The sequence below is a fragment of the Bidens hawaiensis genome, unplaced genomic scaffold, assembly GCF_021521415.1.
Source record: "Bidens hawaiensis isolate Kalapana, Puna unplaced genomic scaffold, B.hawaiensis_p1.1 tig00008819_1, whole genome shotgun sequence".
Classification (NCBI taxonomy): domain Eukaryota; kingdom Viridiplantae; phylum Streptophyta; class Magnoliopsida; order Asterales; family Asteraceae; genus Bidens; species Bidens hawaiensis.
This window is the reverse complement of record NW_027491636.1, coordinates 305,368-322,109: the sequence shown is the minus strand read 5'-3', so window position 1 is coordinate 322,109 and position 16,742 is coordinate 305,368. Positions and strand designations below refer to the sequence as shown.

General features: G+C 33.9%; 2 protein-coding genes across 2 annotated transcripts; both read right to left on the bottom strand.

The window, feature by feature from the left end:
- Positions 1–1,946, bottom strand: LOC143530032 (putative jasmonic acid carboxyl methyltransferase 2). Its single transcript, XM_077025672.1, has 4 exons — positions 1,745–1,946; positions 1,162–1,560; positions 475–747; positions 1–354 (listed from the first exon to the last, which is right to left on the bottom strand). Exons 1-4 carry the CDS (start codon positions 1,808–1,810, stop codon positions 1–3), a joined length of 1,092 nt encoding a protein of 363 aa, XP_076881787.1. The 5' UTR covers positions 1,811–1,946.
- Positions 1,947–7,272: 5,326 nt separating this feature from the next.
- LOC143530030 (putative jasmonic acid carboxyl methyltransferase 2) lies at positions 7,273–9,218 on the bottom strand. Its single transcript, XM_077025671.1, has 4 exons — positions 9,017–9,218; positions 8,434–8,832; positions 7,747–8,019; positions 7,273–7,626 (listed from the first exon to the last, which is right to left on the bottom strand). The coding sequence occupies exons 1-4, from the start codon at positions 9,080–9,082 to the stop codon at positions 7,273–7,275; spliced, it is 1,092 nt and encodes a 363-aa protein (XP_076881786.1). The 5' UTR covers positions 9,083–9,218.
- Between the last annotated feature and the right edge of the window lie 7,524 nt (positions 9,219–16,742).

Genomic DNA, 16,742 nt, shown 5'->3' with positions numbered 1-16,742 from the left:
TTACTCATTTCTCATTAAAGAAATGACTAAAATGATGTATATTAACTTTGTCTTAGAGAGGCAATCATCGATAATTTTCGCGTATCTTCGGAACAACTCATCCATCAATTCCGGCCTAAGATCAAAATGACTCTCTAACATTGGCTCCACCACAGCGCGAATGGTTTTAGCCACTCGATAACCGCTTGATATATTAAATTCACTCTTGTCACCATCATCCCATTTTATCTCAAACGTCTCAGCACCATCGACTACAAATGATCCATCATACTCAACTTCACGTGCCACTTCTTCGAGGCTAGGTGCATAATAAGGAGCATTAAATGAATCAATCTTTTCCTTCTCAAGAAGTCCCTACAAAAACATATGTATAAACTTATCAATAAGATTAATCACATTTGAAACACCACTTTGATGACTTTTCAAAAAATATAGTTACTCATTTAAGAAAAGAGAGAAGGATGGAGAACACACATCTAAAGCAAGACTCATCAAGGCATTGGCTAGAAGCTCCCATTGGTAACAAGCCTCGTCTGCACATGGGTTTGGGGACCGTCGACCCATGAATGACAAAACCATCCGACCCTTGCTAACCATTTCTTTAGCCCGTGACCTTAAAAACAACGAGAAATCCTCATGGAACTGTTGCTGGTATGCTTTTACAACACTCGTTGAGCTACTTTTCGATAAGTATAACTTCTCTTTATTCAAATGAGTTCCAACCTTATGCTTCAAACCAAATGGTACCTAAGTCAAATATCACAAGCCAATAGATTAACTATACCAACTATGACTATCAATTCATGTAAAGTTAGTATATTGTACCATGTGGTTCCCATGCATATAACATGTGAGTTTCAAGTGGACCATTTTGGTCTCTACTACTTATGGCTTTAACTTTTTGTAGTAGGCTTTTTCAAGATATTGTTTGTATGACAACGAACAAGTGTTTTATACCGTTGGTAGTTGATACTTTTAGTTTCTTGCGTCTGAGACTTTGCAACTACTTATTCAAACCAATGAGTCATTCATCATAATTTGTATTTCGATCAAGGTGAAAAATTTGTATTTCGAGTGTACTAAAAGATTATAAGTGACCAAAACCATAAAAATCTGAAAATAGTTATGTATATCAATAAAATAACCTATAAAGATACTAACCTGAGACAGCCAGTGGAGGCTAGAAGAAGAATGAACAAAGTGAAGACTTTGGGCTGGAAACAAGCTTCCATAAAACGAACCAGGCAAGCCCCAAACGTAGCAATCTTCAATACCATAATCTTTCTTCATCTTATTGTAAAGCTCTGGCAATGACTTAAACACATCGTTAAAGTCGTTACCAGGGAGATCATTCAGTGACACCCTTAGTTCAGGTACTGATAGACCAATCTGCTGGCTAACAACATTAACCGTGTGGATTATCTTAGAGACCACCATCAGCGAGTTGTGTCCAGAAGAGCACCCCAAGTCTGCAACTCCCATGCTCTTGGGCTGCACCTCCAACATGATGTTAAAAATGGCAGATTCCACCATTGAATTACCTACTGATATTATCTTCTTCTGCACTCAAACCTTCATGTTAGTTATATATGTTTCGGATATTTCACAAAAGAGTAAACTGCCATTTCCCTCAATAATACCCTTTATAATAAAACAATATATGTGTGAATACCGTCAATTAGGGACGGAAATGGCAGTTTACTCTTCACAAAATATTATGCAATTGACAATATGACGTGTTTACCTGAAGGTGTGAGTTTTTGGCATAGCTAGTCTCTCCTTCTCCTGTGTTCATGTGAAGAACATGCATGATTATAATCTATATATGTGTGTATACGTGTGTGTTTATCTTTCACTAGGGTACAATGCTTGAAGTTGATGAAAATTAAAATAGAAGTGAGGGGTATATAAAGACCTGGTACCTGGGAACATGCGGTTCTGATTGTATTATATTTTTATCACGTTAACCAATATCTAATTTCGGACCGCCCCCCCCCCCCCCCCCCCCCCGGTTTTGACTAATTTAACACCACTTATTAATGAAGGGCAAAGTTTATTATAGTCACAGCTAATGCACTTTAAACATGTCGATTTAAAAAAATATATAGTAATAAGGAAAAAAAAATACTTAAAAAGACTAAAAAAAATGAAAAATCTTAGATCTAGCGTTTGATTGATCAGGTAAGAATGTTATGCTCATATGTGATTCTTAAGTACACATGCATTAGAGGTGCACAAATCGGTTATTTACCCTAAACCGAACCGATTTCTGGTTAAGGTAGTCAAAACCAGTTTCTGAAATACCGAACAGGGTTGAGGCATTGAAAACTGGACATGATGAAACCGGTTAGGGTCAGTTTGGAAGCGGTTTTCTATAAAAGAATACTTCTACTAAAACACAAAAATAACTACATACATACCTATATACCTACCGTACATAATACATATATAGATACATAAATAATATTTACATACATAATTAATATACATAGAAAAACACACACATATGCATCGGTTTCTAAAACAGTTTCTATATGATCGGTTTAAACCGGTTTGATTTCGGCTTGATTTTTGGGTTCGTTTGATTAACAGGTTTCTAAAACATGCTTACCGTTAGGTGTGAATCTTAAAGAATGGTCAATGTTCTATATTAATTATATTAGAGGACAGTCATGATAATTAGGTCATTGATGTGTATTCATTTCCACATGATCATATACGTGTTTTGTAAAGTTTTTTAGGCACATGTGGTCCTTTAATCACTTATTATCAATTAATATGCAACCCAATGCGCAGCAAGCACCACAACTAAAGAGCACGTGTTACATGCTTGTGGCACAAGTGGTCCACGTTCACAGCTGAATGGAGACTAACTTGTGTATTGCGGCGGGACGAACGGTTGAAATTTGGTGGGTATCGATTTGATTCGTTATGGTATGACCGGTAGGTTACCGACGTTTTGATTTGATCAGAATGATATCTAAAAAAATTAGTTTGAACTTCGGATAAGTTTTACATTAACCAACTCGTATCGTCCTTCCGATCAAAAACCTTAAAACATTAATTTGAAATTCGGATAAAACTTAATGTCGTTAAATTTTTTTCAAACGGAGGTTCAATGAAACAAAAATGTTTAAAATGTGGAACTTCCATAAGGAATATGATGAAGGCCCAAGTATTGAAGAACAAGCCATGTTATATTTGGAGGCCCGTGATCGTGTCTCCAAAGGGGGCCCACGAAAACGGGCATAACTTGGCCGACAAAGCTCCGTTACATGCCCATTACCAGTCAAATCGAAGCTTGAGACGAGGAGCACATTGTGGCAAACAGCCCACGGTGGTTTGGCCCCTGTCCGAAGCCCAGAAACGACTCCTAAATAAAGTTATGGACCATTTTATGTTTTTTGTCGGTTTTTATGTTTTTGTTTTTGGGTTTATGTTTGGCCCATGGCCCATTTTAGACCCATTTCGTATTTGAAACTCTATTTATGTTATGTTGATGTAATCTGAAGAGATAGACTTGAATTTTATAATAATTATTTTTTCTCTTCATTTTCCCTGACCTTTGGGTGAGATTTTTAGGGTTTGGAAGTTCATCACGGTATTCGATTGAATCAACGTGATTCGATCTTCTGTTTGGTTTTACCGCTGCATTAGAATATTCTCACGTGGGATTACTAATGGCCAATCATACAAAGGTGGAATTATTAAATTTCAATTTGACTTATATTTATTACGGATAAAGTTAAAATACAAAGGGAGACAAAAATAAAAAGCATGAGAAGTATTTGTCGTCACACAAAAAACCATTCAAAATAATAATAATAAAAAAATCATAACTCAAAATATATATAAAAAACTAAAACATTATAAAAGCTAAAATATTTCACCCATCATTCTCGTTCAAAAAACAAGACGAAAAGATAAAATGCCGAGAAAAAAAACACAATAATTAAAATTAAAAAAATACACAATTATAAATAAAAAATGTCATAACAGATCGCAAAATATAGCACAATGTTGAGTAATATAACACAATATTAAGAAAAAAACAACAATGTTAAAGAAAAAAGACAAATCAATGACGAAAAAAAAACACATTGATAAACAAAAAGACACAATAATCTTTTTACCTTAACATCGGGTCTTTTTTTTTTCTTTTTTTTAGAGTGAGAAAGACAGGAGAAACATTATTGTTCTTTCACTTTTTTTTTAGTTTTGAGTTATAATTTTTTATTAATTTTTTTGAGGGACTTTTTGTGTGACAACAAATTCATCTCATCCTTCTCATGTCTATTCTCATTTGTAGAATAACCTAACTCATTTGTTAGATAACATAAAAGATATAATATTAGTGTTAAGCTTTGAACAAGTATAATTAGCTACTAGTAAAAGAGGCGACGAAGAAACAACAAAGATTGACATAAAATAGATGTTATTTTCTCTAGCAAATTTCACATCGATGTTACTATATGTAACTGGAATTTTTAAAATGTTTAGATTCTTTTTTTAAATCTAAAACTCATAGAATTACTTCACTTACCTTGGTTGTTGCAGGGCAAGTGATATTGGATACATCAATGGAAACGATAAAATCATCCGGTTCAGAACTAAAACCCCATTATACCGAACCGTTTTTAAATACGTTGTCAAAATAAAGGACCTACACCTACTTTCATAAAATCATAACACTGATCTAAACTTTTAAGCCAAACAAAATCTACAATTTTAGCAACCTAATATGTTAAAACTTACAACAGATAAACATGAGGGCTAACAAGCAATGGATTGCACCTACAAAACACTACTATTTGTTTAGAAAAGAGTGTTTACTTACTTCTAAGAAACATACATCAAAATATGTGCAATTTTACATCATCAATAGAGCATTTAGAATACACACACTGGTGACTATGGTCAATGACGTCGGATATGATAACATCCATGTCCAACGTCTTCATCGGATATGACGAACATTTTAACAACATTATTGGCTCATAAGAGGTAACCATTTAAAAAAAATGACAATAAATGATGAGCAGGGTCGGTTTAGAGGCTATGCAAGGCCCGGCCACCGTTTTGGGCCCGTTATCGACGTGCCAAAGAGTATTCACTTAACAATAGTACACAAGCCACTTATTTCGTCATTCAAATGTAGCACTTTCTACGAGTCTTACGGAGGTTGAAGTAACCTGAAACATGATTTATATCATACTTGACCTCAAGTTAATAAAATATTTAAATAAAAATAATTATAATGCTCAAGCGTACCTTAACAAGTTGATTATGCACACAACAAAGTTTACACTTGAGAACAAAAGCCCCCAATATCAGTTCCCACCAGCTCTTCCCAATATCAGTTTCCTCCAACCATATAATGTTGTCCCCTTGAAGACCGTAAAGCATAAAGTTTAGAACATAAGAACCTTAAAACATGCTCATAATGGCCATCATGTTCTTTATCATGAGCTTTATCTTCAAAAGCATGTTCTTTATGGCTCGTATCCAGGTGTCATATATGTGTAAAAAACGCATTGCAGCAAAGCCATTATGTATTTTAAAACTTCTCAGATTGCTTAATCTATCACAATCTCGACCCCATCCTTTTCTTTATCTTGAAATATAAACCTTATACGAACATTTGAGATTTAAAACACTGTTATAATATCATATGAACTTTCAAGTACATATATTCCATTTATTTGAAGTTATAATATCACACCTAGATAAATAATATAATTTTTCATCCTATTAGACGTGTATTTTGGTTCCTATAAAGAATTTAGCTTGAGCAAAGGGGCTTTCAAACCTTGTATCTCATAGTCGTAAAGTGAGCCTATGCCTATGACTTCGTTTACTCCCTTCTTGTCGAGTCTCACCTATGAAAACGGGATGTATTTTTTTAACCATTTAACGCAAAAACGTGACAACTTTTAGATCGAATATATATCATTTAACCATTTAATGGCAATGTATTGTCTTATAAATTTTGCCACCGGTGGGATATGATTTAGCAGCTGCAATTAACCAAACATGACTTGCTACCTTTCATAATGCAACCATGTTGCATATGGTATGGTAACAGGTCAACTTTTGGTAATTGTAGATTGCATATCTTTAATAATCAACTTCCAATATGTCTATAAAAAAAATTAAAAAAAGGCAAAGCTTTTCGGAATTCATATTGAATTTTTGGGAGAGCAATATGATATAGTTACCAGATACAACAATAAATATTTTTAGCCATTGGGGACCTCGTTCGGTTGTAGTTTCGCAATTATAACTATTGTAAGGGATCAAAATCCATGTAGCCAACTATATTATTCAGATAAGAAGAAAGTATTATGCTGAGGTTTTGACAATCACAAGTTGTTTAACTCAAACTGAAAATAAATTGAATTATTAAGTTACAAATTACAAGTTTGGATGATTAAAATAACACTTAAGAGAAAGCTACTAATTCCAATCTCATACGATAAATTTCATAAAATAGACGATAAACGTATAAATTCCCACTATATTATTCCGATAATAAGAAGTAGTATGACAAACTGTCTGACCACTCACAAGGTGTTTAATGCAAACTATTGATAAGTTGGATATAAAGTCATAATTCGAATTTCGGATGGTTAAAAAATAGTTGATGATAAAGCTACAAATTCCAGTTTATAAGTATGACAAAATTCATAAAAAAAGACAATAGAGTTACAAAGTTTATGTTTTCATGGACTAAATAAAGGGGATGATAAAACTACAAATTAAAAGTTTGTATGAAAATAAAATCTCTATGGGGTTGCTATAGTCTAGATGTAAACAAAGGATAATATGATTCAACATTACAACAAAGTTCAAGGTTTGTTGTCTTTGATATTACAACAAAGGATAGTATGATTCGTCGCCATTCTTAGTTGTGTCTATCTCATTAGTAAATTCACCATATGAGACGGCCATAAACTTGTCGGTTGTGATGATGTCAGCCTTCTAATATGTCGGCCTACAACCCTAATTTTAATTTCGTTTGTTTAATGGATGTAAATTAGGGAAACACGAGTGTTTATATGTAAAAAAAGATATAAAATACTCATTTTTACGTATACAAAAACTGTTTTTACATAGAATACCATGTGGTAAAAATGAAAGTATACTTTAAGAAAATAAACATTATGATAAATTACACTCCCTTGATTCTTATTTTAGTAATACATAAGTGTTCCATTTATATATCTTCAAACATTAAAAAGCAAAGGATACACACTTAGATCAATATATTAATTACTCATTTCTCATTAAAGAAATGACTAAAATGATGTATATTAACTTTGTCTTAGAGAGGCAATCATCGATAATTTTCGCGTATCTTCGGAACAACTCATCCATCAATTCCGGCCTAAGATCAAAATGACTCTCTAACATTGGCTCCACCACAGCGCGAATGGTTTTAGCCACTCGATAACCGCTTGATATATTAAATTCACTCTTGTCACCATCATCCCATTTTATCTCAAACGTCTCAGCACCATCGACTACAAATGATCCATCATACTCAACTTCACGTGCCACTTCTTCGAGGCTAGGTGCATAATAAGGAGCATTAAATGAATCAATCTTTTCCTTCTCAAGAAGTCCCTACAAAAACATATGTATAAACTTATCAATAAGATTAATCACATTTGAAACACCACTTTGATGACTTTTCAAAAAATATAGTTACTCATTTAAGAAAAGAGAGAAGGATGGAGAACACACATCTAAAGCAAGACTCATCAAGGCATTGGCTAGAAGCTCCCATTGGTAACAAGCCTCGTCTGCACATGGGTTTGGGGACCGTCGACCCATGAATGACAAAACCATCCGACCCTTGCTAACCATTTCTTTAGCCCGTGACCTTAAAAACAACGAGAAATCCTCATGGAACTGTTGCTGGTATGCTTTTACAACACTCGTTGAGCTACTTTTCGATAAGTATAACTTCTCTTTATTCAAATGAGTTCCAACCTTATGCTTCAAACCAAATGGTACCTAAGTCAAATATCACAAGCCAATAGATTAACTATACCAACTATGACTATCAATTCATGTAAAGTTAGTATATTGTACCATGTGGTTCCCATGCATATAACATGTGAGTTTCAAGTGGACCATTTTGGTCTCTACTACTTATGGCTTTAACTTTTTGTAGTAGGCTTTTTCAAGATATTGTTTGTATGACAACGAACAAGTGTTTTATACCGTTGGTAGTTGATACTTTTAGTTTCTTGCGTCTGAGACTTTGCAACTACTTATTCAAACCAATGAGTCATTCATCATAATTTGTATTTCGATCAAGGTGAAAAATTTGTATTTCGAGTGTACTAAAAGATTATAAGTGACCAAAACCATAAAAATCTGAAAATAGTTATGTATATCAATAAAATAACCTATAAAGATACTAACCTGAGACAGCCAGTGGAGGCTAGAAGAAGAATGAACAAAGTGAAGACTTTGGGCTGGAAACAAGCTTCCATAAAACGAACCAGGCAAGCCCCAAACGTAGCAATCTTCAATACCATAATCTTTCTTCATCTTATTGTAAAGCTCTGGCAATGACTTAAACACATCGTTAAAGTCGTTACCAGGGAGATCATTCAGTGACACCCTTAGTTCAGGTACTGATAGACCAATCTGCTGGCTAACAACATTAACCGTGTGGATTATCTTAGAGACCACCATCAGCGAGTTGTGTCCAGAAGAGCACCCCAAGTCTGCAACTCCCATGCTCTTGGGCTGCACCTCCAACATGATGTTAAAAATGGCAGATTCCACCATTGAATTACCTACTGATATTATCTTCTTCTGCACTCAAACCTTCATGTTAGTTATATATGTTTCGGATATTTCACAAAAGAGTAAACTGCCATTTCCCTCAATAATACCCTTTATAATAAAACAATATATGTGTGAATACCGTCAATTAGGGACGGAAATGGCAGTTTACTCTTCACAAAATATTATGCAATTGACAATATGACGTGTTTACCTGAAGGTGTGAGTTTTTGGCATAGCTAGTCTCTCCTTCTCCTGTGTTCATGTGAAGAACATGCATGATTATAATCTATATATGTGTGTATACGTGTGTGTTTATCTTTCACTAGGGTACAATGCTTGAAGTTGATGAAAATTAAAATAGAAGTGAGGGGTATATAAAGACCTGGTACCTGGGAACATGCGGTTCTGATTGTATTATATTTTTATCACGTTAACCAATATCTAATTTCGGACCGCCCCCCCCCCCCCCCGGTTTTGACTAATTTAACACCACTTATTAATGAAGGGCAAAGTTTATTATAGTCACAGCTAATGCACTTTAAACATGTCGATTTAAAAAAATATATAGTAATAAGGAAAAAAAAATACTTAAAAAGACTAAAAAAAATGAAAAATCTTAGATCTAGCGTTTGATTGATCAGGTAAGAATGTTATGCTCATATGTGATTCTTAAGTACACATGCATTAGAGGTGCACAAATCGGTTATTTACCCTAAACCGAACCGATTTCTGGTTAAGGTAGTCAAAACCAGTTTCTGAAATACCGAACAGGGTTGAGGCATTGAAAACTGGACATGATGAAACCGGTTAGGGTCAGTTTGGAAGCGGTTTTCTATAAAAGAATACTTCTACTAAAACACAAAAATAACTACATACATACCTATATACCTACCGTACATAATACATATATAGATACATAAATAATATTTACATACATAATTAATATACATAGAAAAACACACACATATGCATCGGTTTCTAAAACAGTTTCTATATGATCGGTTTAAACCGGTTTGATTTCGGCTTGATTTTTGGGTTCGTTTGATTAACAGGTTTCTAAAACATGCTTACCGTTAGGTGTGAATCTTAAAGAATGGTCAATGTTCTATATTAATTATATTAGAGGACAGTCATGATAATTAGGTCATTGATGTGTATTCATTTCCACATGATCATATACGTGTTTTGTAAAGTTTTTTAGGCACATGTGGTCCTTTAATCACTTATTATCAATTAATATGCAACCCAATGCGCAGCAAGCACCACAACTAAAGAGCACGTGTTACATGCTTGTGGCACAAGTGGTCCACGTTCACAGCTGAATGGAGACTAACTTGTGTATTGCGGCGGGACGAACGGTTGAAATTTGGTGGGTATCGATTTGATTCGTTATGGTATGACCGGTAGGTTACCGACGTTTTGATTTGATCAGAATGATATCTAAAAAAATTAGTTTGAACTTCGGATAAGTTTTACATTAACCAACTCGTATCGTCCTTCCGATCAAAAACCTTAAAACATTAATTTGAAATTCGGATAAAACTTAATGTCGTTAAATTTTTTTCAAACGGAGGTTCAATGAAACAAAAATGTTTAAAATGTGGAACTTCCATAAGGAATATGATGAAGGCCCAAGTATTGAAGAACAAGTCATGTTATATTTGGAGGCCCGTGATCGTGTCTCCAAAGGGGGCCCACGAAAACGGGCATAACTTGGCCGACAAAGCTCCGTTACATGCCCATTACCAGTCAAATCGAAGCTTGAGACGAGGAGCACATTGTGGCAAACAGCCCACGGTGGTTTGGCCCCTGTCCGAAGCCCAGAAACGACTCCTAAATAAAGTTATGGACCATTTTATGTTTTTTGTCGGTTTTTATGTTTTTGTTTTTGGGTTTATGTTTGGCCCATGGCCCATTTTAGACCCATTTCGTATTTGAAACTCTATTTATGTTATGTTGATGTAATCTGAAGAGATAGACTTGAATTTTATAATAATTATTTTTTCTCTTCATTTTCCCTGACCTTTGGGTGAGATTTTTAGGGTTTGGAAGTTCATCACGGTATTCGATTGAATCAACGTGATTCGATCTTCTGTTTGGTTTTACCGCTGCATTAGAATATTCTCACGTGGGATTACTAATGGCCAATCGTACAAAGGTGGAATTATTAAATTTCAATTTGACTTATATTTATTACGGATAAAGTTAAAATACAAAGGGAGACAAAAATAAAAAGCATGAGAAGTATTTGTGGTCACACAAAAAACCATTCAAAATAATAATAATAAAAAAATCATAACTCAAAATATATATAAAAAACTAAAACATTATAAAAGCTAAAATATTTCACCCATCATTCTCGTTCAAAAAACAAGACGAAAAGATAAAATGCCGAGAAAAAAAACACAATAATTAAAATTAAAAAAATACACAATTATAAATAAAAAATGTCATAACAGATCGCAAAATATAGCACAATGTTGAGTAATATAACACAATATTAAGAAAAAAACAACAATGTTAAAGAAAAAAGACAAATCAATGACGAAAAAAAAACACATTGATAAACAAAAAGACACAATAATCTTTTTACCTTAACATCGGGTCTTTTTTTTTTCTTTTTTTTAGAGTGAGAAAGACAGGAGAAACATTATTGTTCTTTCACTTTTTTTTTAGTTTTGAGTTATAATTTTTTATTAATTTTTTTGAGGGACTTTTTGTGTGACAACAAATTCATCTCATCCTTCTCATGTCTATTCTCATTTGTAGAATAACCTAACTCATTTGTTAGATAACATAAAAGATATAATATTAGTGTTAAGCTTTGAACAAGTATAATTAGCTACTAGTAAAAGAGGCGACGAAGAAACAACAAAGATTGACATAAAATAGATGTTATTTTCTCTAGCAAATTTCACATCGATGTTACTATATGTAACTGGAATTTTTAAAATGTTTAGATTCTTTTTTTAAATCTAAAACTCATAGAATTACTTCACTTACCTTGGTTGTTGCAGGGCAAGTGATATTGGATACATCAATGGAAACGATAAAATCATCCGGTTCAGAACTAAAACCCCATTATACCGAACCGTTTTTAAATACGTTGTCAAAATAAAGGACCTACACCTACTTTCATAAAATCATAACACTGATCTAAACTTTTAAGCCAAACAAAATCTACAATTTTAGCAACCTAATATGTTAAAACTTACAACAGATAAACATGAGGGCTAACAAGCAATGGATTGCACCTACAAAACACTACTATTTGTTTAGAAAAGAGTGTTTACTTACTTCTAAGAAACATACATCAAAATATGTGCAATTTTACATCATCAATAGAGCATTTAGAATACACACACTGGTGACTATGGTCAATGACGTCGGATATGATAACATCCATGTCCAACGTCTTCATCGGATATGACGAACATTTTAACAACATTATTGGCTCATAAGAGGTAACCATTTAAAAAAAATGACAATAAATGATGAGCAGGGTCGGTTTAGAGGCTATGCAAGGCCCGGCCAACGTTTTGGGCCCGTTATCGACGTGCCAAAGAGTATTCACTTAACAATAGTACACAAGCCACTTATTTCGTCATTCAAATGTAGCACTTTCTACGAGTCTTACGGAGGTTGAAGTAACCTGAAACATGATTTATATCATACTTGACCTCAAGTTATAAAATATTTAAATAAAAATAATTATAATGCTCAAGCGTACCTTAACAAGTTGATTATGCACACAACAAAGTTTACACTTGAGAACAAAAGCCCCCAATATCAGTTCCCACCAGCTCTTCCCAATATCAGTTTCCTCCAACCATATAATGTTGTCCCCTTGAAGACCGTAAAGCATAAAGTTTAGAACATAAGAACCTTAAAACATGCTCATAATGGCCATCATGTTCTTTATCATGAGCTTTATCTTCAAAAGCATGTTCTTTATGGCTCGTATCCAGGTGTCATATATGTGTAAAAAACGCATTGCAGCAAAGCCATTATGTATTTTAAAACTTCTCAGATTGCTTAATCAATCACGATCTCGACCCCATCCTTTTCTTTATCTTGAAATATAAACCTTATACGAACATTTGAGATTTAAAACACTGTTATAATATCATATGAACTTTCAAGTACATATATTCCATTTATTTGAAGTTATAATATCACACCTAGATAAATAATATAATTTTTCATCCTATTAGACGTGTATTTTGGTTCCTATAAAGAATTTAGCTTGAGCAAAGGGGCTTTCAAACCTTGTATCTCATAGTCGTAAAGTGAGCCTATGCCTATGACTTCGTTTACTCCCTTCTTGTCGAGTCTCACCTATGAAAACGGGATGTATTTTTTTAACCATTTAACGCAAAAACGTGACAACTTTTAGATCGAATATATATCATTTAACCATTTAATGGCAATGTATTGTCTTATAAATTTTGCCACCGGTGGGATATGATTTAGCAGCTGCAATTAACCAAACATGACTTGCTACCTTTCATAATGCAACCATGTTGCATATGGTATGGTAACAGGTCAACTTTTGGTAATTGTAGATTGCATATTGTTAATAATCAACTTCCAATATGTCTATAAAAAAAATTAAAAAAAGGCAAAGCTTTTCGGAATTCATATTGAATTTTTGGGAGAGCAATATGATATAGTTACCAGATACAACAATAAATATTTTTAGCCGTTGGGGACCTCGTTCGGTTGTAGTTTCGCAATTATAACTATTGTAAGGGATCAAAATCCATGTAGCCAACTATATTATTCAGATAAGAAGAAAGTATTATGCTGAGGCTTTGACAATCACAAGTTGTTTAACCCAAACTGAAAATAAATTGAATTATTAAGTTACAAATTACAAGTTTGGATGATTAAAATAACACTTAAGAGAAAGCTACTAATTCCAATCTCATACGATAAATTTCATAAAATAGACGATAAACGTATAAATTCCCACTATATTATTCCGATAATAAGAAGTTGTATGACAAACTGTCTGACCACTCACAAGGTGTTTAATGCAAACTATTGATAAGTTGGATATAAAGTCATAATTCGAATTTCGGATGGTTAAAAAATAGTTGATGATAAAGCTACAAATTCCAGTTTATAAGTATGACAAAATTCATAAAAAAAGACAATAGAGTTACAAAGTTTATGTTTTCATGGACTAAATAAAGGGGATGATAAAACTACAAATTAAAAGTTTGTATGAAAATAAAATCTCTATGGGGTTGCTATAGTCTAGATGTAAACAAAGGATAATATGATTCAACATTACAACAAAGTTCAAGGTTTGTTGTCTTTGATATTACAACAAAGGATAGTATGATTCGTCGCCATTCTTAGTTGTGTCTATCTCATTAGTAAATTCACCATATGAGACGGCCATAAACTTGTCAGTTGTGATGATGTCAGCCTTCTAATATGTCGGCCTACAACCCTAATTTTAATTTCGTTTGTTTAATGGATGTAAATTAGGGAAACACGAGTGTTTATATGTAAAAAAAGATATAAAATACTCATTTTTACGTATACAAAAACTGTTTTTACATAATCATTTTTTTTTGTTTTTTTTACATAAACACATTTGAAAGTGTTTAAATAATAAAAAAAAACTTTATAGCAAAATAGTTAATAATTTGTTTTACCAAAATAAATGCTTTTTACTAAACGCTTGAAATTTTTTTATTAGTATTTTTACATGTAAAAACAGTGTTTCCTTGGTTACTGTGGTTTTTTTAAGCTCCCTCGCACCTACAAATCTACAATGAGATTTAAACCTTCATAACTTGATTGTTGACAATCCATCAATGCCATTGAACCAAATGCCTTTTTGGCATAACCCAATTTTCATGATAGATGTTTTCTTAGGTAGGTCTAGGTCTAAACTTTAAATCAAAATGTCCGATAACCGCCAAGCTAAAAACAATTTCTTAACAATGCGAAATAATCTTACAACATTTGTGTATTTTTATATTTATCTTTGTTTTACGATTCTTATATGGGAAAATTCCCAAAATAGCATTTTAATGGTGAGAGATTCTGTCACACCCCGACTTAGGGCCTAGGCGTGTGACCTCAAGTTGGTACCTGTTTTGTAAATATATCAGAGTTTAGGGTAAATTTTAGCGGAAGACTTTTAGGTTGAATATAATATTAATTACATTGAAAATTTACTCGGGAATTAAATACCCGAGTATTGGTTTACAAAAGATATGTTTTCATATTACAAGGATTTTATATCAAAAACGGAGTCATCTTGTACGCGCTTCTATCTTCAATAAGACTCCAATCCTTACTGACGCTACTTATGCTTAATTACCTGCAATGGGTTGGAAAAATACGTTAGCTATATGCTGGTGAACACGTATGACTCCATAAAATATTTGAATGACAATATAATACAAATATAGTTTTCTTTACAAGCTCAGCAGAAGCATTTGTACTTCTGGTCTATGTACCACTGCCCTACACACACAATTTTTCCCGAACCACGTAGCCCTTACTGGGAGACTAGTTATGACCATTAGCCCGCGGCCACGTAGCCTTAGAATGATTAGGCTGAACGGTTATGTTTGGATCCAGACACATGTGTATTCGGTCAAAGTTGACTTTATTTTCTACTTTGTATTATAAAGTTTTAGAGATTGCATGATCTCATGTAAACATTGAATGACTCGCTAAGACAATCACCCGTTCGTCTCATTGAGTATAATATGTTTTGACTGATTAAAGGTTGACGTATTCACCTGTATCGTCGGTGCTGTAAACCTTAATTGATCGATTGATTGATTGTGAATGACATTATCCTATACACAATAGGTTTGTATAAATACTTGAATGATGTTTTGATTAAGCTATGATTGCTAAGCTTAGCCTTGAAATCGTTTATCTTTGATTGTGAATGAAAACACTTGTTTTATGTGACGTTTGATATAGCATGCTTTGGCCTAATAGGTTTTATCACGTTGGTAAGTTTCTCCAGGTAAGTAAACGGGTCCATCGGTTGATTGGGATTTATGCGAATTACTTTTCCTTAGGCAAGAAACTTACTACTAGTGATATCCCCCTTCCAGTTACTACATGCCCGTCAAAATATATCTTTCGTTTAACATTACTTCGTCATGAAGTAATGCTTATGAAAACTTGATTGTGAATGAATGTTTGTAAAAATACGATCAAGGTTAAAGGCCATAGCCTCGATTGATAGTCTAAGCTATAATTCAAATAACTTAAACATAACTCCTACCTTAATTCGGATGTTTAGATTGATAATAACAAAAAGGCAGGATCTTGATCTACTCACTTAAGTGATTGCTACTTGATTAAAACTTCGTTTCTTGCATGAAACACGAGAAAACAACACGTCGGCTTGTTACGGCAATGGGGCACGCCTTTCGAGGTTAAGTGTGTGTAAATGGAGTTGTGTTTGGGACGAATGGAGCTCATGCCCGTCACCCCCTTTTATAGGCGAATTTAGGACCCCGTCGCGGTATGCGATGGGTTTCTTGGGACCGGTCGCGTACCGCGGCGCCGCAATATTGTGCCGCCTTATGCGGTGGTAACACGTGGCCTGTCATATTGCGCCACGTGTTGACACGGTGTTGGACACGTGTCCGGTGACTCACCAAGCCCGTCGCGCTATGCGATGGGTTGAGTGTTACCCCGTCGCGTACCGCAATGGGACAATATTTTCAGAATTTACACTTTTGATCCCTATACTTTCTAAGTTAGTATATTTAGACTTAAATTAAAGAGGGTAAAAGACGCGGTGTTACATCCTCCCCGCCTTTTGAATATGCTCGTCCTCGAGATTTATTGGAATAGATTGGGATACTTTTTCTTCATTTCTGACTCGAGTTCCCATGTATACTCGGGTCCCCGTCTTGAATCCCATTTGACTTTCACGAGTTTGA

Excerpts from the sequence above, each read along its gene's own strand:
- LOC143530030 (XM_077025671.1), bottom strand. The coding sequence starts at position 9,082 with ATGCATGTTCTTCACATGAACACAGGAGAAGGAGAGACTAGCTATGCC. Across the intron at positions 8,833-9,016 it reads CCAAAAACTCACACCTTCAG|AAGAAGATAATATCAGTAGG; the intron begins GTAAACACGTCA and ends GTTTGAGTGCAG. Across the intron at positions 7,627-7,746 it reads TGATGAGTCTTGCTTTAGAT|GGACTTCTTGAGAAGGAAAA; the intron begins GTGTGTTCTCCA and ends ATGTTTTTGTAG.
- LOC143530032 (XM_077025672.1), bottom strand. The coding sequence starts at position 1,810 with ATGCATGTTCTTCACATGAACACAGGAGAAGGAGAGACTAGCTATGCC. Across the intron at positions 1,561-1,744 it reads CCAAAAACTCACACCTTCAG|AAGAAGATAATATCAGTAGG; the intron begins GTAAACACGTCA and ends GTTTGAGTGCAG. Across the intron at positions 355-474 it reads TGATGAGTCTTGCTTTAGAT|GGACTTCTTGAGAAGGAAAA; the intron begins GTGTGTTCTCCA and ends ATGTTTTTGTAG.